Source organism: Vicugna pacos, chromosome 1 (genome assembly GCF_048564905.1).
Source record: "Vicugna pacos chromosome 1, VicPac4, whole genome shotgun sequence".
NCBI lineage: Eukaryota > Metazoa > Chordata > Mammalia > Artiodactyla > Camelidae > Vicugna > Vicugna pacos.
In genome coordinates this window covers 53,602,960-53,629,254 of record NC_132987.1, presented here as the reverse complement: position 1 = coordinate 53,629,254, position 26,295 = coordinate 53,602,960, and the positions used below count along the sequence as shown (strand labels likewise).

The following is a 26,295-nucleotide window of genomic DNA, read 5'->3' as shown; positions in this document are numbered from 1 at the left end:
ATACCCACTACTTTTACCCTGGTGGAGCTCTTCAACACCTCATCTGCACTACTGCAGCAGCCTCTTAATTGAACTTTTGACTTCCAAATCTTGCCTTCCTCATTCCCTTTTATACTGTCACTAGAGATCTCTTAAACACAAGTCCAAACACATCAGTCTCATTCATAAAAAACATCAAAGGCATCTACTTTTTGAAAAACAGAAGGTCAGTAAACCTCTGGCCCTAAGTAAACACAGTAAACATTCCGGTGCAACTTCCCACCTTCCACTCTTGTATCACCAGATTATTTCCTGCTCCCCAAAGTGACCAGCTGGGTGCTTTCACGTTCATGTTCTCCTCAGCCTAGAAGACTCTTTCCTTGTTTCTGCCTATCAAACTCCTATTCATCATTCCAGTCATATTTACGTTGAAAAGTCACATCTCCCATGGAAGTATCTCTGATTCATCAGTTACAAAGAGCTCCCTAATTTTCCACAATCCTTTGCCACTCTCACTGTACCTCTTTTATAATAGATGATTCTACCTGCATTAGAAGTCAATTTACATATCTGTCTCCTTCAAGAGACTGTCGTTCTTGGGGTGAGGACTGTGTGCTAGCTATCTGTGTATAATTCATAGGAACTAGGACAGTGTCTGGCAATTAGCAAATACTCCAAAACTCTTAAGCGTACAGTCAAAATTGAACCTGACAGTAAATGGCAGTTATGGGACTATTACTGAGAAATTTATCTTCAGTGGAATTCAAGGAACTGGCTTCTCCAGACGTATCACCTGTAAATCACTGTAGTGATTTTGGGGAAGCATTCTTCTTACTTTTCCCTCAGTCTTTCATGTAATGTCTGCAGAAATTATTCTCATAACAATAAATTGAAAAAGAAAAATGCAATACAGGCAACAAACCTAACAGTCAAATTGAACACATACTGATAGTACAAAAATAATAATTAAGGTTTAGTTGGACTAAATATGGAAAAGTCAACCAAGTGTTTATGTAAGTTCCAAAAACAGATAATCTACAGAGAATTAGGGTAAAGGTATTTAGGGGAATGTGTAGGATAAGGAGTCCAAGAAATGTGTAGTGTGTTAAAAAGGTAAAACAATCTAAAAGTCACCTATTAAGTGATTCTCTGATCTTTAGGAGGGCTATTTTGAAACATCAAGTAATAAGAAAACAAATAATCCAATTCAAAAGTGGGCAAAGGATTTTAATAGCCATTTCTCCAAAGAAGATATACAAATGGCCAATAAACCCAAGAAAAGATGCTCAACATCACTAATCATTAGGAAAATGTATATCAAAACTGCAGTGAGATGCTACCTCACACCCATCAGCCTGGCTACTATCAAAAAAACAGAATATAACAAGTGTTAATGAAGATGTAGAGCCTTGAAACCTTCTGTGCATTGCTGGTGAGAATGTAAAATGATACAGGATTATGGAAAATGATATATGGTGGTTCCTCAAAAAATTAGAAATAGAATTACCATTTCATCCAGCAATCCCACTTCTCAGTATATACCCAGAAGAATTGAAAGCAGGGACTCAAAAAGATATTTGCACATTCATGTTCCTAACAGCATTATTCACAAAAGTCAAAAGGTGGAAGCAACCCAAGTGTCCATGGATGAATGAATAGAAAAACAAAATGTGGTATACATATAAAATGGAACATTATTCAACCTTAAAAATGAATGAAATTCATTTACAAAAATAAATTTATTTACAAAACAGAAAAAGACTCACAGACACAGAAAACAAACTCATGGTTACCAAGGGGTGGGAAGGGTAAATTGGGAGTTTGAGATTTGTAGATACTAACTACTCTATATATAGTTCTGTATAGCACAGGGAACTGTACTCAGTATCTTGTAGTAACCTATTATGAAAAAGAATATATGTGTGTATACATATGACTGAAACATTATGCTGTACACCAGAAACTGATATAATATTGTAAACTGAGTATATACTTCAATAAAAAAAAATGAAATTCTGACATGTGCCACAACATGGATAAATCTTGAAGACATAATACTAAATGCAATAATTTAGACAAAAAAGGACAAATACTGTTTGATTTCACTTATACGAGATACGTAGAGGAATCAAATTCATCGAGTCAGAAAGTAGAATGGTGGTTAACAGAGCTGAGCTGGGAAGAGGGAATGGGCAGTAACTGTCTCATGGGCACACAGTTTTAGTTTGGGAAGTTAAAAAGTTCTGGAGATGGATGGAGGTGATGGTTGCACAACAATGTGAATGTACTTACTGCCACTGAACTGTACATTTAGAAATGGTTAAAATAGTGAATTTTATGTTATATATATCGTACTACAATTTTACAAAATAAATAATTTTTTTAGTATCAAGGAATATAATGGAAATTATATGTTTATCTATGACAAAGCCATTTAAGATCCTAAACTGTCAAATTTTATTGCTTTGTGCTAAAATTATATAAATTCAATACAGAAAAACTGGCTGTTACTTACTGATTAGAAGCCCACTTTGCTGTTGTTCACATTATAGTAATTTTTAGGATGTTACCATGTACCTCATTTATAATAACCAAAACATAAGTATACAGATATAGAACCAAAAGATTAATCAGTATCAGTGAAGAGTACCTAAATTTCTATATAATGATCTCTATTGACAGCACCACAAAATCACAATGGTTTATATTACTCCCCTAAGCCCTTGAAAACAAGATAAAATTGGGATTAATATTAAAGTGGATAAATAGTAATTATGCAGATCAATGTAATTATTACTTAATAAATACAGTTTATCATTTAATATTTTTTAAAACATGAGGCCCATGGAAAAAGAAATTGTAAATTATACTTCAGAACTTACTTTCATCTTGATGTGTTATCTCTTGAAGTTTGCTTTGTAGTCTCTAGGAGATAAAAAGAACACTTTATATTTCTAATCCACCAAAATCTGAATTAACATATTTTAAAGGTAAAACCCAAGAAACAACAAGGTTATTAAGAGTAATCTCTGTAATTTAGATGAGAATTGTTCTGTATATAGAGAGCATCACTAGTGGTACTGGAACTGACCCAAAATACCAAATATCACTCACTGTGTGCCACTTTGGCTTCTGTTGTACCCCCACATAGTTAATAATGATATTCTTCAGGCAAAGTAATGAAAATTAGGATTAATCCAAACTTGGAATAAGGGAATAAAATTCATACTGGGTTATGAGAAAAAGGGATGAGTGGGAATAAAAAGGAGATGACAAGTGTATCGCCACAGCATAGGGCACAGCCTTGAGTGTGGCATCTCCCAAGTATGCAGTTGTAGTAGCCACTGCTCTACTGAATTCTGGATTCTTAGACACCCTTAACTGATGTTCCAAGGGCTTCTTAATACAAACTGAAGCTGATCTTAATCTATCCCTTCTGCCCCGAATTTGCTCCTTTCCCTGAGGTCCCTTACAGGCTAATGTTAAGCTAAAATTCAGAATATCATTAACTCCCTCTCATTCACCCCATACCATATCCAAATGATCAGTAAGTTCTCAAATCCACCTCCTCTCGCTCCACGACTACTGCCATACCCAGCTCAAGCCCTCATGGAGTCACACCTGTACTACTGCCACACACCGCCAAGTGCTCTCTGCTTCCGGTATTACCTTCCCCTTCTCTACCCCTCTCTCATAGATTCTCCTTGAGTCAGCAGAGCAGTCTTTATGAAGCAAACAGTATCACATCAGTTCCTTGTTTAAAAACCTTTAGTTGATCCTTTGTGAAATCATTATCAGTTCTAATTCTTTACAGCATGTTTTACAAAATCTTTCCAAATCTGGATCTAGCCTTTGTTTCTAGCCTGACCCGCCTATACATTGATAGTTGAGCCCTAGCAAGGCTACTGGTTCCTATTCTAGAAGCTCAAATTTCTTCATATTCCTATGCCTTTGCAAATGATCATCTTATTCCCTGTGAGGATCTCCCGCTTCTCCATTTCCTATCCATGCCAGGAATACTTTTACTTATCCTTTAAAATTAGGTTCATGATATCATTAACAAATAAACTGCAAGAAGAAAAAGAGAGGTTGGGGTAACTTAGAGATTAAAAGAGGTTAAGCGCCTACACAAATCCTCTGTGGAATATTGTTCCTGGCCTGTTTCACAGTTATAAGGCTAGAAAAAAACAAGAAGCCAATACGAGCTATTTTTTAAAGTTATAAATAGGACATCCCTAATCTATTCCTAGCTAGATGACAATGTTTGAAAAACTGGTATGTAACACTTCACACCCATTAGGATGGCTGCCATCAAGAAAACAACAAGTGTTGGTGAGGATGTGGAGAAGCTAAAACCCTGGTGTACTGCAGATGAGAATGTAAAATGATACAGACATTATGGAAGATGATAAAGTGTTCCTCAAATAATTAAAAATAGAATTACCATTTTATCCAGCAATCTCATTTCTCAGTATATATTCCAAAGAATTGAAAGAAAGGACTCAAAAATATATTTGCATACCCATGTTCATAACAGCATTATTCACAATAGTCAAAAGGTGGAAGCAACCCAAGTATCAATGGATGGATGAATGGAAAAACAAAATGTGGTATATACATAAAATGGAGTATTATTCAGCCTTTAAAATGAATGAAATTTTGATATGTGCCACAACATGGATAAATCTTGAAGATCTTATGGTTATATAGTGCAATAAGCTGGACACAAAAAGAACAAATATTGTTTGACTCCTCTTATATGAAATATCTAGAGTAATCAAATTCATAGAGTCTAAAGTAGAATGGTGGTTGCCAGGGGCTGGGTGGCTGGGAAGAATGGGGAGTAATTATCTAATTATCTAATGAGTTTGGGAAGTTCAAAAAGACTGGGAGATGGATGGTGGTGATGGCTGCAAAACAATGTGAATATGTTTAATGCCATTGAAATGGTAAATTTTATGCTATTTTACAACAAGTAAAAGAATGGGAAAAAGTTTTTTTGGAAAAACTGATAGGACACCAACTGTTGGTGGGAATGTGAAGCAGTCAAAACTCTCCTGCATCATTGGTGGAATGTAAAATGCCACAATCACTTTAGAAAAAATGGCTGCTAATTTCTTATAAAAGCAAACCTATGCCTATCCTGTGATAGACCAATTCCACAACTTGGTATTGACTCCAGGGAAAGGAAAACATTTTTGTACAAGAGTGGTCACAGCAACTTTACTCATAATAGTCAAAACCTAGAAACAGCTCAGGTGTCAATCAACAGGAGAATGGATAAAATGTGGTATATTACTACAATTAAACAGTACTCAGCAATAAAAGGCACAAACTACTGACACATGCAATAACAGAGAGAAACCTCAAAACATTATGCTGAATGAAAGAAGAATCATATTAGAGTGTCTACTGAATGATTCCATTAATATGAATGAATAAAACAGGCAAAACTCATCCACAATGAAAAAAACCAGAAGAGTAGTTATCTCTAGGGGGATGTAAGCAGGGGCTGACTGTGAAGGAACTTTCTGAGTTGAAGGTAATGTTCTCTATCTTGTTGGGGACTAGGGTTACACAGATGTATACATTTGTTAAAACTCAATAAACAGCACATTTAAAACTTCGCATTGTGTATGTCTATTTTACCTTAAAAAATGCCACAAAGGAAGATCAACTCTAGTCAATGACACATGTGATAAAAATATTTACAGATAAAATGTACTATTGTCTGCAATTACTTTGAAACATAAGAAATTAAGATGGATTGATGAAAACTTACACAATGTTATATGTCCAATAAAAAAAATGGATTGATAAGTGGACAGAGGGCTAGACAGAAACATGACAAAGCATACAGAGTAAAATGTTACCTCTAGCATTATTAAGAAGGCACCATGAATATCTCCTTTCTTTTCTAATAGATAAGCAGTGACTTCATGAAGTTGATACTTCTGGGTAATCTAGGAAAAAAGAAAAGATAAACCTTCACAAATCTTGTTCATGGAGTCAGAAGATCCTATTAAGAATTTAAAAAAAAACTTTGATAATAAATAATGAATTCAAACCTTAGTAGTATGCTTCTTTACAGTATAATATGCAAACATTTGACTTTCTAGTCTTGGAGTGGCCCATTTGGGTCTCTAACTGAACCAAGGTCATTCTTTTTTGTTTTTCACTATTTATTTAAAAAGTTGTTATGCACCTGAATTAGGTGTATCCATTGCACAAAAGGTAAAACGAATATATAAATAGTAATAATACATATCAGAAACTGACAAGTATAACTATACACAGAATATTTAGAACAAAATGACAATGAAAACACTACACATTAGCTTGTGGAATTTCAAAAAAAAGAATGGAACTTTAATTTAATAAAAATTATCTATCAAAATCCTATAACAAAAACCATATTTAATATAAAATGTTAGACACTTTCCCTTTTACATCAGGAATGAGAATGCACACTATCATTGCCTCTATTCAATAATACCCCAGAGCTCCTAGACATCTGATAAGAGAATGAAAAAAGCATAAGATTGGAAAGAAAAAAAACTACCATGGTTCTCAGGAAATATGGTCATAAAAAATCTAGAAACTATTTGAATGATAGACGGATTCAGCCTGGTTGCGAGATATAAAACAACATACAAAAATTAATAATATATACCAACAGTAATTAATAAAAAAAGTTATTTCAAAAAATTTCCTTTCACAATGTTAACAAGAAGTATAAGTATCTGGGAACAAATATAAGAAAATATGCAAGAGACTTATGTAAATTATATAAAGTAATAAAACCTCACCAAAGAGCATAAAAGGCATTTTCAAAAGGCAATCATGTTCCTGAATGTGAAAACAGTACCATAAAATGTCAACCTTCCCTGAATTAATCTAAAAATTCCATGTATTTTTTCATCAAAATCCCCAAAGTGTATTATTTTTAAAGTAATGTGACAATGTGATTCCTAAATTGATATGAAATAGTAAGAAGCCAGGAGTAGTCAAAGAGTTTTAAAGAAAAAGAATGACGAGGGAAGAATCTTCTTTCAACTAATAAACCTTATTTTAAAGCTATATTCATTAAAATATGTGGTATCGGCATAAAGAAAGACAAATGACCAAAAGAACAGAACAGAATCCACAAAAACATCTATGTATATTTGGGAGTTGGTGTATGGCAGTAAGGCACTAAAATAAGTAAAGAAAGGACAATAAAATGACATGTGGACCATTAGTCATCCACATGGAAAAAAAATACGTAAATCTCTCTCCTGATCTGTTTACAAAAATAAATTCCAGATAGATTAAAAGCCTAAATGTAAAAAGCCGAACTATAAAACTCATACAAGAGGATATCCTTTATGCTATTAAAGCAGGAATGGAAATAAAAGTCACACACATAAAATTTTAACTTTAAAGGAAAAGACTGATAAATTAAAATAGAAGTCACCGAAAACCAATTTAAAAACATGCCATAACAGCCTGGAAGAAGGCACCTCTGGCATATAAAGTCATATAGCATTAGAAATCCAGAAATTAGCAAGAACTTCTAGAAATCAGTACAAAGGGCAAACCCTCAATAGGAAAATGGGCAAATAATATGAATAGATAGTTCAGGGAAAAGACAATCCAAAGTGTCATTAAACATATGGAAAGATATGCAGTATTGTGAGTAACCATCATACTGGCCAAAATTAAGAAGTCTAAAACAACAAGGGCTATGGGTCATACTCTATCAAATAAGAAAAAAGAATTAAGTCTAAAAATATTAGGAATCAGCAACGATGTGGAAAAACAGCAAACTAAAAACACTTGGTGATGAGAATGGTAACAAATAAGAAATCAATTTGGCAAAAATCAGTGGAATTAAGCTACTTTATTGTCTAGAGAATTCCACTTCCAGGTATATTAAGGTATATTACTCAGAGAAATCTCACATGAGTACATGGAAGATATATACAAAGATGTCCAATACAGCATTGTTTATAATGGCAAAAGATTGAAAACAATGTGAAAGTCTATGAATAAGAACATATATTAACTGTGGCATGGTCAGTCAATAGACTACTGTATGAAGATTAAAATGAATGAACTAGATCTACACATAAAAAATTGACAGATAAAAAAGTAATAAAAATAATTTGCATTAGGATATATATGGTATGATACCATTAACACAAATTTTAAAAATATATGAAACTGTATCTTGTGTTCTATAGGTAAATACATATATAGGAAAAATAAAAAACATGGATGGGAAGGATAAACTGCCCATCTTCAGGTTGGTGGTAAGCTCAGGGGAGACATGACTGATAAAGGGTGCTTTATTTCTAAAACAAACAACAAAACAACAAAGATAGAAGCCAGTACAGCAAAATGTTAATATCTATAAAATTGGGTTGGTGGGTACACATGTATCTGATATTCTGTACATTTTTATATATTTGAAACATTTCATAATTTAAAATTTTTTAGGTGTGTGGGCAGTTCAGGAGGTGGATGTGGAAAACACAGGTTACCGTTTCATGAGTATTGATAACAAAGGAAAGGAGACTTGACGGTAACTTAAAAACAAATTTTAAACAGGGAACGTACTAGCCTCTTAGAGTTTATGTGTATATGCATATACACATAAGTACGTGTGTGTGTGTACACACACATTCATTTTCATTTGGAAACAGGAGGAAACAAGGAAAAAAGGATCAAGGCAATGCCTGTGCTAAGGCTACTGAATTGCCATCTAGCCTGGTAAGTCTTAACGGCACAATAGGACTATCTAATCATCAGTGCCTGCAAATAAGAGCTTTATTTTTAATATTTTATGGTATTCCTCTCTCTATGTTAATCATGTTGGCTAGAATATCTGTGAAACGTGATTAATAACAATGATGGACATGTTTCTGATTTTACTGGAATAAATGGAGAAGCAATTTATCACAGCAATGGAGAGCATGCACTATGGAGTCAGACTATCTGGGTTTAATCTCAGGTGCTAGCATCTACTAGGTATAAATTTAGGCAGGTAATTTAATATGAGTCTCCCTTTGGTCATTTATACAACGATGAATGATGAAGAAAATCTCACTTTTGCCTCCTCCACATCAGGGGTCTTACCTGGACGGTTTCTTCTAGGCGGTAGCACTCAAGGACTTGCAGTGTGTCTATAACCTGGTTTGGGCTGAACTGACACAACAGCTCAATGAACTGCTCTGTGATACAGGGAGAGATCTGCAGCGATTCTTGATTTATGTGAATACCTTCTCTGAAGACAAAACAGGCAAGAGAATGGCATTATTTAATCCCATCTATAATTAAGGATACAGGCAAAAAGTATGTTACCTTAAAACCAAGACCACTTTTTGGTCAGATAAAATTGTGAATTACATCAGAGACATTCTAAATCACAGTATTTCTAAGTTTACATTGAATAATTAAGGAAACAATATTCAGTGGAGGCTCCTCTAAATCACACTCAAAGATATTCTGTTGCTCGAAAAGAAACAAAGATGACTTAGTTCAGTTTAAACAACATGATCCATGAGTAACTATATATAACAAACCATCTTCCAGTCTCAACAACTGTCCCTACTATACTTCCCTTATAGCACCAATCACATTGTGTTTTAAATATTTCTTTAATTACACATCTTCTCTAAAAGACTAGAGAATTCTGTGAGGGTAGGTACGAGGTACCTTCTCACCAGTGAATTCTCAAAGCCTACAACAGTGTCTTGCATGTAGCAAGGGCTAATTATTTAGTTGTTGTTAAAACAAGTAAGTGGATAAATAGGAGGATATACAATATTTATGATCCATTCGCCTTGTAAGCCAGCTCTTCACAAAGCCCACTATTCACAATGTGGACACAAAAGCTGCGTCAGTAGAGTACTAGCTTTATCGTGGTGGACATTCAACCACCAGTGGCCAAAAGGAACTATTCAGAAAATCAACTGCTGTGCATTGGGGATCCAAGAATCATTTTCTCTTTATCTTCAAAAGAAGTCAGTTCCTTCTGGGAGTCCTATCTTCTCTTCAGAATTCCTCAACTAAAGCTCCTCATATACAGAACTGGAATATGGTTAATAAGATATAAAAATGATTGCTTGGGAAACTAACCTTCTGAAGAAAAGTTAATGGTCTAAAGCAACAGTTTTTCTCATGTTACGGAGCAGAGAAAATGAAAATATTTGCCTGGCCCATCAGAGTGAAATAAGATTGATTACAAGAGACTCAGAGTGCCCTAAAAGCCACCCCTAAGAGCTGAGGATCCAACCACATCTGTAACCCAGGTGCAGCTCACCAAGAGCCACGAGTGGGAATCTCTGGACTCCAGAGGGAAAGAGCTGGGGATTATAATGACAGTAAATAGCATTCCTATTTTTACTAGTAAGAGGCTTCAGTTATAGAAGGAGGAATTATTTCTAGACAAAGGAAATTTTTCCCAAATTAAGAGCTTTATGATACAGACCTGACCAGAGGTTGGGTGATTATCTCACTAAGTTCTGCTGCTTGGGGCTTCCAATACTTGCTGATAGGCTAATTCAATCTATCCAGTATCTCCTCAGATTGGCTGTAGATCCCCAAAATATTTTCTTTTTCTTTTCTTTTTTTTTTTTTTTTGTATTTCACAACTGCCTTTAAGGCAGGATTTTGTTAAGTGACTGGCTATTCCCTATGTAGACCACCACCTTCGTTCTTACCACATAACTTGAAAACTATCTGTTTAAATGTCTGTCCCAACTACACAATAAATTCTGAGAGCAAAGACTGTGTTGCATTCATCACTGTTTTCCTAGCATCAGTATAGGGCTGAAACATAATAAACAAGAGCTCAGTAAATGCACACTGATTTGAACTGAACTGACTGGATTGCCTTCAAACAGAGGAACCCAAATGTAGAAAAGAAGGGTGAAAATTACAAGGATCAGGGCTACAAAGTCAGATGTAACTAGAAATAAGTCCTGTCAGGAAGTTCCACATACATGGAGAAAACAGGAGACGCACTTGATAAACCCAGGGAAATGCTAACTCTGTGTAGGACCAAGGCTGTCTCAATAGAATACTATCAGATAAAAGAGGAAGGGAGTGCTAACCAATGTTTTTCGACATTAAGGTGAATCAGTGTGCTTTCCAGATGTTTATGCTATGCTGTAGGTGGTGCCAATATTTTATCTATGTCAGAATTCTGTTAACATGTCTTATAAATGCAAGACTATGGAGCAAATTAAGATCAGACAAAAGTATCTGCCAATAAATCACCGTATTTAATTCTTTCCAGAACATTTATTGACAAAACCCTTTATAAGTGCTGAAGATGTAAATTTACATCAAACCAAGCAAATCACCTAAACAAATAGATTCTGATGCATTCATTTGTGAGGAAAATAATGTGTCTGCTGGAAAATGATCAAACAACATCAACATAATCAAAACTTTAGTAAGTAAACTGTAGCATTAGTGAATTCACGCCCATTTCTGACTGTCACTTATCAGTCTTGCACATAAATGTAATTTGTTACATCCATTTCTCAAAGATAATTCAGTTAAGTCTTCTGTCAGCTCCCTGCTTTGCCAAATACCCACTGCTAACTTTAATGGTTGTCAAAATTATGTATTTTAGACCTAAACTTTATCTACTCTTTTGGGAATTTCTATTTTAATAATAGTTTTGACTTACAAGATGTAACATTTATATATGTATAAAGGGAGAATTTAACAAGACACACAAGCTTTCTTTTGTCAGCTTTAAAATAAAGTATATGCATGCCTTGTGAAGCACATACATACACCTCAACCACACCCCAAAATTCAGGATGGAGAAAATATTCACTCTTACTCGGTAAAAATCATTTTAAATCATAATCTTGTACAGTAGGCTATTTCTGAGGAAGAATAAACCGGTTTGAAAAACCCACATTAAAATGATTCTAAAATTCAAATTCTGATTTCAAAATATTTGACAAAGAAAATGAATATTGTGCAGGAATGAAAATGTTCGGTTTAGTCCTTCCCCCTAACTCTAAAAACTCCACAAAAATAGGCCAGTGTAGACTGCTTTTCTAGATCTCTGAGCGAAGACTTCACAACCTCCCTCAGTGTCTTGTTTTGATAACTTAGGGCCACCTCAGCTTAGCCTCAATCCTGACTGGGAACTTTCTGCTCATTCCCATATATCCAGTCCTTGGAGGTGGCAGCATATGATGACCACTTGGTAACTTTTAGATTGAGAATTCAAATAACCACAACCGATAAGAGTAAAGAAAACTATTTTCCATATATTTTTTCTTCAGATCAAGTTGCTCCACAAGACCATGAAGCTAAAGTTTCAGCTTTCCACATACATCCCAGGTTAAAAATGCCACAATGATCTATGCCAACTGAACAAAAACCTAAATAAGTATGCCAATCTGCCTGAAAAATACTTTAAATGTCTTAAGTATAAGTAGCAAAGACAATGTCTACAATTTGTAGGAATTTATAACATAATAAATAGTAATGTTCCATAAACTGGTCAGGCAACTAACTGGTCAGACAGAAACGTGCCTTCTGGTAAGAAGGAATTCAGTAGCTTTGGTCCCTTCAGTCTCCATGCTGACCCTGTATGCTGTGCACAGCTGCCAATACTGCTCATACAGGAACAGCCACAATCGCAAACACACTTTTATGAGACACAGACCAAAGTAGACAAGCGCCCCATTCTGCCTAACAGCAAAGATCCTGACATGTGAAATCAATGTAACAGCAGAGCTAAGGCAGATTTTCAGGGATTTGGTCACCTTCCACTTCCCTACTTTGACTAGTAAGTGTCAAAATGCCCTCCTTCAAACCTTAATAGAACTTTTGTTATCTCTCTGATATTCATGGGGAAAAAGTGTGTATTGTTTTGAGTGTTCTCCCAAATAGGCAGGAAGAACAGACCTTACAAGCTAATAGAAATAAAAGCCTAATGATTTAGGGATAGAAAAAATAATTTTGCTCTATAACCTGATCAAGTATAAACAGTACCTGGATCATTCTCAAGCTGTACAGACTTCAAATAAAAACTCATAGGGTAGCTAAAACAATCTTCCCATCACTATGAATAACAGTAAGAAGAATGCTGCAGTTATCTGAAAGTATATTTTCTTCCTAATGCCTTAATCTCTCCTTGTCTGTAAAATGTACAATTGATCCTACTAGCGGGGATTGCCTTACTGTGGCCCAAGCAGAAGAAAGACTGGAAAGATGCAGGTATCTCAGCGTAATACCTCAATTGGTGTGCTTCTAGGTTTGGGTGAGAAACCTCATACCATTCTTTCCCCCAAATGATAGATGGAATTGGAAGGGACAGAAGAGAGGCAGTTCTGTGACTCCACCATAGAGACATTCTTTAATCAGAAATAGTTTTTGAACTGATGCTGGGTCAGACTACCATAGATCTATTATGAAATCCACATATAATTCTGAATTCAAAGACAGTAAAGATTTTTGGTTTCTGGCCTAGCATGTAAAGAGCTTGAAAGTTATCACTTCCATCCTCACAGGAAAAAAGCTGAACAAACTAAAAACCGACAGCTCTTCTTGGCTCCATCTGAGAATTGAGGTCACAAAGCAAACTGCCACACCTCAGATTAGAGAGAGATGGACAGGCAGATACAAAGGATCAGAGTTAACTGGAGCAGAAGCCCAGGAGCAGAATCACTGCTGCTGGAGCCAGTACTGGGGTCAGAAGACTTAAACTGTAATTGACAAAATGCTGGACGATCAGTGTCGATGAACTTGAGAGAAAAAAATTCCAGAGGGGCCATGTCTTGGTGGGGAGTTTCCACAATTTCATGAGTTTTATCTCCAGGAGGCCTACCAGGTTCTCACTGTGAAGATCGGAGAAAAACCCCAACACCTTTCAGCAGTGGGGAGAGGAAAAGTGGCCACTGTGCAATACACCCAGAGCATTCTGTTCTTCTTAACAAGGCCTGATGTAGGGACTGAAATATGCGCCCCCAAATTCATGTGTTGAAATCCAAACTGCCGGTACCTCACAAGGTGACCTTATTTGGAAATAGGGTCTCTGCAAATGTAATTAAGTTAGGACGAGGGACTCTAATCCAATATGACCAGTGTCCTTAAAAGAAGGGGAAATTTGGACACAAACATACATACAGGGAGATTGTCAGGTGAAGATGAAGGCTGAAAACTGCGTGATGCTTCTACAGCCTAATGAGTGACAAAGATTGCCAGCAAACGACCAGAAGCTAGAGGACAGGACTGGAACAGATTCTTTCTCACAGTTCTCAGAAGGAGCCAAACCTGCCAACACTTGATCTCGGACTTCTGGCCTCCAAAACTGAGACAATAAATTTCTGTTGTTTAAGTCACACAGCTTGTGGTGCTTTGCTAAGGCAGCACTACCAATCCAGTACATCTGTCCTCAATGGAAACTATTTCACCAGAGCCAAACCAAGTGCAGCTTTACTAGAGCCTAGACAAGCTGAGAAATACCCGATTCCAGCCTGCGCCAGCCTCCCACATGGGGGAAGGGAAATACTTAACTCTAGCCACTCCACCAGTCCGTGTGTAGGAAGGGCAATGCCCAGTTCCAGCCCCCTCCAGCCTTCCTGTCTCACTTAAACAAGGGCAGGGAAGTACTTGGGAAGCTCACATCTCAGGGGCACAGGCTCACTAAAGGACCAAAAGCTAATCAAAGGGCTACAGAATGCTTCCCCACCACCACCACACCTCACTACCACATCAGCAGTGCTCCTTTGTAACAACAGAATGCAATGAAGAACTACATATCTCAGGTCTTACTTTAGAAGTCTTTAGGGAAACTCAAAGACAATCAGGGCGACAAAAATGACACATGAGGAAATTTCAGCCTCAAACTCCTACAGCTATAGCAAACAGTAAACAGACTAACTCCTTGACAGATAAACATAAAATATCACACCAAAGGCCTATTTACCTCAGTTCCTTTTACATTCTACATCATGTCTAGCTGTCAATAAAGAAATTACAAGACACGCTAAAATATAGGAAAATACAGTTTGAAGAGACTTAGCAAGCATCAGAACTGGGCTCAAATATGGCAGAGATGTTGGGATTACCAAACAGAAATTTAAAACAACTATGATTAGTATGCTAAGTGCTCTAAAGGCAAAGTGACAACATGTAAGAACAGATGAGTAAAGTAAGCAGAGAAATGGAAACTCAAAGAATCAAAAGGAAATGCTAGAAATCAGCACACGAAAAGGAAAGAAGAAAGTCTTTGATGGGCTCATCAATAGTCTGGACACAGTTGAGGAAGGAATCACTGAGCTTCAAGATACATCAGTAGAAACTTTCAAAACTGAAATACAAAGAGAAAAAAAGACTTGTGGTGGGGGGAACAAAACAGAACAGAATACCCAACAACTGTGGGACAAATACACACAGCATAACATACACCTAATGGTAATACCATAAGGAGAAGAAAGAGAAAAGGGAACAGAAGAAATATCTTGAGGCAATAATGCCTGAGAATTTCCTCAAATTAATGAGCCAATACCAAACCACAGATCCAGGAAGATCAGACAAAATCATGCAGGAAAAATAGCAAAAAATTCTACACCTAGGCATGTTCAAACTGCAGAAAATCAAAGACAAAGTCTTGAAAAGCCAGAAGGAGGGGAAAAAACCCTTACCTAAAGAGGAACAAGGATAAGAATAGCGTTAGACTTCTCTCCGTGAATGCGAGAAGAGAGTGGAGTGAAATATTTAAAATGTGGAAAGAAAAAACTATCAACCTAGACTTCAGTATCCAGAAAATTATCTCTCAAAAGTGAAGAAGTACCTCCTCAGACAAACAAAAATTGAGACAATATGTTGTCAGTTGTCTTACCTTTCAAGAAATGTTAGAAAATTTTCAAAAAGAAGGAAAATTATACAGGCCAGAAATTTGGATCCACATAAAAGGAAGAGCATTAGAAAAGCAATAAATGAAGGGAAAATAAAATCATTTATTTTTATGATTCTTCACTGATCTAACACAATTTGTTCAAAAGAATAACAAAGTATTCAGTGATTATAGCTTATGAGTAAGTGAAATGAATGACAGCAATATTGTAAGGCTCAAGAGGGAGGAATCAGAAATCCTCTGTTTTAAGGTACTTGTACTAACCATGAAGTACTACAGTGTTATTTGTAATTGGATTCAAATTAGTTATAAATGTGCACTGCAAATTGAGAAGCAATCAGTAGAAAAAGGAAAAAAAAGTATAATTGATATACTAAGAGAAAATATATAAATTGCTCAATTAAAATCAGAGAATGCAGAAAAAAGTAGAAAACAAACAAAAACAAAAACCAAGGGCAATGAATTAAAAACAGCAATGTAAATAGAACAGAAGAAAGGGTAGGATTTTGTAAAAGCTACCAAGTACCTTAATATGTGTCTTTTTCATTGTAAATAAAAAACATGGGTATCTGGGAAGATTTCTTTAAATATGAATGAAACAAAATTTTTGAAACTTTAGTATGTAGCACTTATATGCCAGTTTTCAATGTTTCAGAAGTTTTAAAAGCAAGGAGCAGACCCTTCCAAACTACTAACAACTGCCCTCATTTTTTTATTAACTTAAGCAAATCTATGGCGGCAATGAATATGGTGAGTATTAAATCTATCTACATCTCACTACATCATCTGATTATTATTCAATCATACACACAGATAGTATGTGTGCATACCATGTGACGTTCTGTATTTTTCCAGCTTAGCATTATTTTTACATTCACATTGTTGCCAATTTGGTATTCAATTATGCTCATATACCTTAGCATTTATATAGTCACCTTCCCCGTCCACTTTCTTAAGCAGCTTTTTCACTATGTAAATGCTAATATGGATATCTCAATCTCAATATTAACTACTTTTTTCTTTCATAGTAGTTCCTTAAAATATATTTCCCAAAATGGAGTCACTGGATCAAAGCACACGCACAACCTTAGAGCTCTTAATACATACAGCTAAAACTGATCTCAGGAAAACAAGGTGGACTAAGAGGGAGAAACACATACTCCAAGGGCGGGCAGAATGACCATGTGTAGTGTACCCCATGAACAAACAGTTCAGTACTACTGAGGAATGAGGGGGAAAAGAGAAATGCAGAATGGAAGAAAATGAAGCTGGACAGATATGCCTGAATCAGATCAAGAAGGGCCTTGTACATCATGAGGAGTTTGGATTTTACTCTGGATAATGGGACTGAAAGAACTGAGAAAAGGAAGGGGAACATTATCATTATTTGCCTTTTTGAAAATGGAAGTGGAAGAATTAGGAAGGCTGGTTAGGAGACTAGCAAGAGAGACCAGGAGAGAGATGCTGAGTGCCTGGACCAGGGCAGTGGGGGTGGACAAGAGAAGGACGCACCTGTAAGAGAGATCCAAGAGGTAGATTATGATGACTGGTTCTGCATAGTGCAGCCGAGCAGGTGCAGTAAAATGGGTAAAGGAGAGCTAAAAATTCATCATCACACTCGATTTCACTGAAGACACTTATACTACAAATGCCTCTGAAGGCAGGGTCATATCTTATTCACCATTTCATCTCCCATGCCTGTCACAGTGCTCAGTATGCTGTAGTTACTCAGTAAACTGTTAAATGAAAAAAATGGGTGGATAATGCCATTTGCTAAGACAGAAAATAAAGGAGAAAGAACAGGTTTAGACTGAAAAAAAGTGAGCATAATTTTGAGCCATTTCAATGTCTTGCACATTACTTAGCAGATTGCCATCTCATTATAAAGAACTAATGAATTAAGGAACAAAGAAATAAATGCAAGTAAGCTTCTGTCTATCTATCTGAAAGGAAATTAGGCAATGATGATGTGTTAGGATTTAGAAGGCTGAATTTGAGCTATTGGCAAAAATATCGACCAAAGATATGGTATCTGGTGGTGAGCCCAGCCAAGCTGACAGGCACTCACAGAAACAGGAATGTATTTTTATGTGTCAAAGTTCATGAGCATATATAATGTTCTATTTTTTAACTTTGAAATATGCTATTTCAACACTGTGTCAATATCTTAAAATGTCCCTTCAAAACTATCCACAGAAACACTGACAGATTCAACTTAAATCCAATGTATAACGATTTCCATAGTCTATGTTTTGCTCCTTGGCAAAAACATTCATTTCCGTAGCAATGTTCAATTTTTACTTTATTTTGATTAAAGACTCAGAAATACAATGCGACATTTTATGTGTTTTCTTTTTCTACAAGAAAATCATACCGTATATTTCAGGGGCCTCCAGGACATTGTTAACAAAGGCTAAATTGACATTACCAAGAAAATCATACTGAGGAAAATATTGTGAATATAAATTTGCTTGCACATTCTCTTTATTCCTTATGAAGCTCATGGCCCCACAAAAACCATCAGTGTCCTTTTGTATTATCCTCCTAGCATCCCCGCTGCACAAAGGACCTGCATCTGGATGTAAATGCAGCAGGAGAACTCCTGTGAGAATTCTTGGCCAGCAGGAATGCACACAGGGGGTGGGGGCGGGGCGGGGCTTTAGGAAGCTGCTGTCCCAAAGAGGGAATTGGAAGAGGATGCAAATCCTTTCTCTCCCAAGCTGCTGGCCTCAATTCAGGCAAATAATTTGCTTCTAGGAGATTAACCTCCGTCCCTTTAAAACTATCTAATCTTTCTACAGACAGATGCCACCAATATCTTTGTAGGTCAATTAATTTTACTGAAAACATTATTTAGATAGCAAAGATAAAGAAATGGGTAAAGAAAATAGAGATATGTACATAAGAATTAAACTCGATTATTTGTTCCCTTAAAAATGCTGTAGACAAAATAAAAAGCTAACAACTCAATAAATACAAGTAAACGTTAAATCAAATATGCATAAACTATATATACACAGTAATGAGAATCCTACTAACTCAGATTTTAAAGGAAGAGGGAAAAAGTAGTATTTTGATATGACACATATAAACAGTCACCACCCCAAAATAACTGTTTTCTTTAATTTTCTCTACTTCCAGAATATAGCTATAGAAGCTTCATGGGAGGCAAAACCCGGATGTTAAAAAAAAAAAATTCTACTGCTTAAGAAGAACAGAAAGGGAAGAATCAAGGGCAAAAATATTCTGAAGTGGTCTGCCAGGGAAAACTGCCAGGCAGGACAGTCTACCCATTCTTGAAGATCTTTTGCCCCTTAACGTCTTTTTCTATATTCCCCTTGTTTCCCACTTCAGTTTTCCCAGTACCTGAAAAGACTCTAATCCTTTTCTTCAGATTAGCCAACAAGCACCCTCAGGAAGTGTGATGGGAAATCATTTAGAGACTAATGCAAAGCAGTCCACACTACCTGCTTTCTCCTTACCCAACTGGTATTGGAAAAGGGTTTTTTCATTGTACTCATATGTTACCTGAATATTCCCACTTGTAAAACTGTCACATGACAGAAACTGACAAGCAACTAGAAAGAGTTTTGACTGCAGCATGGAAGAAGGTAATTTTGGATTTTAAAAATCTACCTAGGAACAATACCATACATCTGAGTGCACTTATAAAGTGGAGAGCTTGAAGACTGTGTGCACCCTGTACCCCTTGAAAGAAGGGGACAGAGTGGGAGGTGGCAGAGTTCAAAGGGCACCAAAGACAAACCTTCTATAATTCAAAACTTTGTCTAAGGCAGGTTTGGGAAGCAACTCCTAACTCCCTCTGCATTCAACCTTCTTAACCTTGTTCCTCTCCCTTAATCCAGAATTCAATATATTATTAGTGACATGCTACTCCAAAATATGGTACGTTGGCATACTGAGTATCTTAAGCTAAAGGAATTTGAGAAATAGTGGATGCAAGAAAGACTCTGACCTCTCTCTTTTTCCATGAAGCAGATCACAAGACCACCTTATGAGAGGTGCTGTCTATTATTCCTGGAGGCTCTCCTCATCTCTGAAGATGGAGGGACAGTGAGAGGAATCCAAACAAACAGTTCTTGTTAAGTTTCCCCAGTTTATCTTCCTTAGCTCATAATCTTCAGTCCTACCATATCTGCCCATGACTTTCTACTCTTCATCAAACCTAGCATAAAACAATCAGGTCTAACTGCTTCTTTGGTTCTTCATTCCTTTATGAAGGCTCCCATGTCAAGTAAAACTTAATACTAAAAAATTTGTATGCTGCTTTCTTCTTACTCTATCTAGAACCTAGAAGGGTAGAAAGAAAAATTTTTCCCCTCCCCTTACTAGTATTATGTTTACACTGCAGGTTAAACAGCTTTTATGGGTTAGTCTGAGATACTATCATTGAAATACTGCTTATATAAAAATGATTGCACTGAAATGTCAAACATCAAATTGAAAAATAAATTTAGAGCATAATCAAAATGATGCCTGCGGCCTATATAAGACATAAAGGAAGAGGACAAAGTATGATGGATTCTGGATTAGGACTCTCAGAGCAGAGCACTAGGTCTTTGACATCTTGGAGGTGATGGTAAGTTCTTTCTAATAGTGGAGCTAAAGTTACCATCTTGCTAATTCAAGGTTCTGTTAAAGAAAAAATGATCTGTGATACTTGTTAAATCAGTAATGCAGACTTTATTTGGACTGTCATGATAGGCACAGGGAATACTACAACGGGGTGCTGCAGTAAGGGGGAGAGATTGGGCTCAACTCTAAATACGAGGAAAAGTAGAGATTTACAGCCATGGAGGTTGGGAGCAGTCCGTGAATGGACAGTTACTAACAGGGTAGGTTAATTCTTTGCTAAACTGACCTAACAGAGTTCCTGCTGAAGGCAGGCCAGGGTGATCAGATATCACCTGGGGGCTGGTGAGGGATGATAAACTTGGACAGATACCAAGGGTGATCAGCCATGAGTGTGAGGATTCTAGCTAAACTGACTTAGTAGGATTCTTGCTAAAACTAAACTACAAAACTGGGGATAAATGCCCAAGGTCACACCTAGTGGGCTCAGAGGAGCCTGACTAAAGTTTGGTCAAAGGGGGAATCTCTGTCAGCTCTTAATTTCTCTAGGCTAAAGTAAAGCCAGCGATTTGGCTATTGTCAAAAGTGAAAACATTCTAGGTCATGTTGCTTTTTGGAAGAGGGAAAAGGAAGGACTGTGGGTGTACTACTTCTTTCTGAAGAAGCTGAGGGCCCTGCAGCTGAACTGATATGACAGGTAGGAATAACGTAAGACAAGTTAACTTAGAGTTAATTATCCTGGGTTGTGGTTAACTTGGGGAGATAAAATATACTGAGTAAATGTAAAATTATTTGTGGTTTGCTAGGGAATAAAACAACTTTCACTGTACTCTTAAAGGATCTTACTGATACCACCTTTCCAATCTAGGTACAGGGAATAACAGAGCAGGACTCTGCATGGAAGACCTCTGATACTCTTGTGATTTGCCACTTTTATCACTGTGAAGTTTAAGGTAGTGACTGTAATATAAGAGCGAATGATTATATTGATATTTATATAATGCTTGTTTTTAAAATTAATATAATGAAGATTTGGTCACCATTGTCTTCTATACTTTGCTACATGTGAGAAAAAGTCAAGTTCAAAGCTGTCCTTCCAGCTTGAGTCTCTCCAGGTAGGATAGTTAGGGAAAAAGAACTTGGTTAAAATAAATTATCCTGGGGAAAAGGAATTAGGCCCTAAGAGAATGGTTCTGACACTGGAGGAAACAAGAGAGGAACAGAAGGAATTTTACCATGGGAAGAAAAGTGCACAGGCTCCAGGAAAAGGACTGGGCACCTCCTTCCTCTTCCACCCATCTCAGTCCTCCCCAGCCCCCCAGCCCTTCTCTCACCTCTTCCCCCAGCTCCCCACTAACCCCCTGCCTGCTCTCTTCCTTCCCTCCTACCCCTAGTCCCAACTCCAAGATATCTCCATCAGTTAATTCTAGGGCCCAAACTGAATCTGAGGGACGTACAAATGATTCATAGAATTAAAAATAGATGTCTAGCCTCAGTAATATTCTGAGAACAGGGAATTAAAACACAGATACTTTGGAAAGGAGTTGAACTGGGGTGCAGGAGAGTATATATAGTCAGACTGCTTTTCTCAACATCGGCATAAACACATCTATATGACTCTAAATTTAAATGAAGCATAGTCTGCTTAAGGTTTAAATGACTGAAATTTCAAAAAACTATTACAATCCACAAAATTCCTGGTATTTCAGTATTTAAAAACAACACAAAATACTAGAAGAACCTAAACTTTATAAAAACTTGTACGTCTGATGTGAAAGCTATGCCATCCTGGAATATTACACTTAAGCCCGTGATGCTTAACTCTCAGTGTACATCAAAAAATATCTCCATCCACAATGATTCCATGGGGTTGGGCCCAGGCAACCATATTTTTAAAAGTTTCTTAGGTGATTCTGATACACAATTCTGGTCAAGAAAAACTGTCTCATAGGATATTAAATACTATAGTCACCTCCTAGTGTACTCTACTTCATCACAGGAAGACGTGAAGATCTCACATACCGGGCTGCTTTACTTACAAATCCATTACTAATTTCATCATCTCCTGGATTAGTACCACAGTAGCACTTAAAAAAACATTTAAACTTTCCTTCTCACACCGCCAGGAAATTTATTTAAAACTAAACACTTCAAATGAGTTTAAAAGGTAGTAAATTTAGAAGTGGGCTGTGAACTAGGTGTTTGCTTTGAAAAGTAAAGCTATCAATCTACAGCATGGAATAAGGAATAAGAAAGAGTGAAGCTAGCCAGGCAGGGGAAGCCAGATGGTCACCAAATTTCTTCCTGAAACACGTCCTCATGGCATGCCTCCACTATTTTATTTACACTGACAGCTCATCATGTATGCTCATGTTCAAATGAAAAGTACTCCCTCAAGATGAAATCAATTTTCTGAACACATATTTGGAATAATCTCTGTAACTGTTACTCCGGCTAAAATTAAAAATCAAGAGCTGACTGTACTATTTGGATATCATGGGCCAGTTTCTTAACCTCAGTTTATTTCCTTTGATATCTCATCTATGTATCATGAAAAATAATTTTATTAACTTACCTTGGATCAAGAAGACTCCTCAAAAATTTGAAAAGCAAAACCTGGTTCTGAATAGAAAAACAATAAAAAATACAATATTAAAACAAATTCTTCAAACCATGCTATGGTAAAGAACAACTCTAGAATATCCCTTTTAAAAGCACACATGCATATTATTATTTCCATTAAGCTCTCTGTACATCTAAGAAATTCTCAATAATCATTTGGAGGTCATTTCCTCTCAGTAATTCTAATCACTGTCACATATTCAATTTTAAGTGCAGAAGAAATACAAACACCTTATTATTGCGGGGGTGGGGGTGGAAGAAAGCCCTCCACTGAGACACATTCCTTAATGGTTCCCAGCTTGAGGATCCTTGGAATGGCAGGTGCTCTGAACTGCTGTGGCTGCACCGATGGGTTTACAGTGCCTCACCTAGTCCTTCTTGTGACAAAGGCCTACTATGAGATAGTAAATCTAGTTGGAGTGGGAGGTTAAGGCCCAAATAACAAACATCACCTAAAAAGCTTATTAACTCCCCAATATAATCAATTACAGAAGAGACAACAAACTGCAACAGGTCAGCAATTAACATGCCATAAAATCTGTTTCTTCCACTCTACTACATGAATATTAATGTTTCTAAGTTCATAGGAAAGCTAAGCAAAAGTTATTATAGTGTAATTTTCCTTTTTTTGACACATTCAAACTTTACCTATAAAAAACAGGGGAACTCAAAACTGGAAAGGATTAACATTTAGAATGTAACATTTTAAATACATTTATCAGTCTTTGATTATCTATCTTTTCCCTGGCCTATCAAGTTCTATTTTTACATAACTTTCCTCCCGGTTATAATGTAATATTCTGGCTTATTTTTCACTTGAAGAATTCTGAAAACAATTGTTCAGAGGCATATTTCTTGCCATCAAAAGTAAAGGCACTTTATAAAATTTGTGTGGGATTCTCATATAATCAATAAAGTGCTGCAATAAATACTTAATTTCTTTAAAAGAAATGCATAAGACTCTACAAAGAGTCCACAGTCACAGAGCCAAAAATTTTTGTCTGTTTTAAATCCACAACACTTCCAGCTTTTATGTATGTCTAATGAATGACATTATATTCATTTAAATGGCCTCTCTGTCTCTAAATATTTTTAAAGATTATAGGAAAAACAAAATCACGCAATGGATAACCTTACATTTTAAACAATAATAACACTAGAGTTGAGAAGATTCATCAGAACTGCTGATTTTTAAAGGAGTGGGGAAGCTTTGTGGGTTGAGAGCAGTTTTAGCAGAAACGTCCTCCTGTCCCCCCTTCACTAGAATGGACTCAGGATCCTGGGCAGTGAGTGCTCTACCATCATTCAAGTCACACTATTCTTCACTTATCTTTTGGCTTATCTGTCTTCTTCCATGAGCACAGGGGTACATTTATAAGCCTTAAACAACACAGATTTGAACTGAGTGGGTCGACTTACATGTGAATGTTTTTCACTAAATATACTGGAAAAAATTTGGAAGATTTGCAACAATTTGAAAAAACTTGTAGGTGAACCCCATAGCCTATAAATAAAGTAAAAAATTTAAAGCAAAAAATATATATATATACCCCTTTTTCTCTCTCTCTTAATTAGAGAAACTGTATTATCAGGTGGTTTTCTAAAAAATGTGTAACAAGTTTCCAATACTGTATTATGAATAAGACTGTAACACTGTGTGCCATAACAAACTTTATAATAATTCATCCATTAGTGTGTAAGCTAGGCTACCATGAAGCTACTGTATCGATTGCCTTGGGCTCCCATAAAGCCATCATACTGCTGCTTTTTCATTATCAATGCATGAATTGTTATACCTGTAAATAAATATGAATTTCTTTTTCACATTATCTTTTCACCTTTGATGTCCAGTGTTACTAATATGTATAACATCTACAGTGTTTTGTATCAGGCAATATTGATATAGGGACTGACAAATGATTCATCTTGTAAACAGATGGCAAAACTCACGGTACTGATAAACACAGTTCAGTACTATAAATGTATTTTCTCTTCCTTATGATTTTCTTACTATGATTTTCTTTTCTCTGGCTCACTTTATTGTAAGAATACAGTATATAATACATGTAACATACAAAGCATGTGTTAATTGACTATTCACTGATAAGGCTTCCACTCAACAGTAGGCTATTAGTAGTTAAGTTTTTGGTAAGACAAAAGTTATAGGAGGATTTTTTTTACTGCACCCAGGTTGGCAACCCTAACCCTCACATTGTTCAAGGGTCAACTGTATATGTTTCTGCAGCCTCAACACTTCATCTGTGTGCTTTTGGCCCAGAGCAGGTACACAAATATTTACTGAATTAATGGATGAGTATTTATCTTGAGTTAATGGACTTCATCATGCTGGACAACCAATCCTATATCTCGGAGTCATTTTTAACTTCACTCATCATGTTGAACTAATTTCCAAGCCATGTACATTTTACTTTACAAACCTATTTTGGAACTGTCCTCTCCACGATCACTGCCTTCATCCTGTCCTTACCATCTTCTGCCAAGACCTTTTGTCTTTTAAGTGATCTAACTGGTCTCTCCTCCATTTGCTCTTTGCCAGTCCATTCTCTACACTACAGAGTTAATTTTCTATAAAATGAATCTAACGGTATCGTTCCTTTGCCTAAAAAACTTCAGTAATTCTCCAGTACACAGAAGATTCAGTATATTATTTTTTAGCATTACATATAAGATTGTTCAATGTAAGTCCCAAAACTCTATTTTCCAGTCTCTATACCTTTAACTCCTCCCCTCTGACATATCTTTTATAGTTTAATCTAATAATGCTTTGTCTACTATTGTCCCCACCACGTCATTCTCTGAATATGCATGTTGCTTCGTGCCTTTAAGTCTTTACATACCCAGAACTCCTTCCCAATTCTCTGCCTAGAAAACTGATACCAATTATTTAAGCCAGTTCATGCATATCTGGGAACTCTTATCTGACTTCTCTTTCTCACACAGAACTCTTGTTCCTACAGCACTTTTTTACATGTTTGGTATAGAGCTTTTAACACTGTGCTGTGTTTAAATAAGTGCTTCTCTGTTCCATTAGAAAAATTAAAGAAAACACTGTATTCTTATTTGTGCCCCTCAGAGACTACCATACTGTGGTACATGGTGGGGCAGCAGTAGTGTGTAAATGAATGAACTCCATATCTTTGTCTTTTATACCAGCTGCCTCCCACTCACTGCTCTGGTTTCCATCTTGCATCCTATCTCTAACG

The 26,295-nt window shown here is 36.3% G+C and overlaps 1 protein-coding gene across 3 annotated transcripts in view; it reads right to left on the bottom strand.

The window, feature by feature from the left end:
- Positions 1–26,295, bottom strand: part of VPS8 (VPS8 subunit of CORVET complex) — a 223,960-nt gene that overhangs the window by 66,187 nt on the left and 131,478 nt on the right. For all 3 annotated transcript variants that reach the window (XM_006201017.4, XM_072962166.1, XM_072962169.1), the window contains 4 exons: positions 23,025–23,071; positions 9,100–9,247; positions 5,853–5,942; positions 2,862–2,904 (listed from right to left, as the gene is read on the bottom strand). In XM_006201017.4, the coding sequence (XP_006201079.1) occupies positions 2,862–2,904; positions 5,853–5,942; positions 9,100–9,247; positions 23,025–23,071 (328 nt within the window). The remainder of the gene's footprint in view (positions 1–2,861; positions 2,905–5,852; positions 5,943–9,099; positions 9,248–23,024; positions 23,072–26,295) is intronic.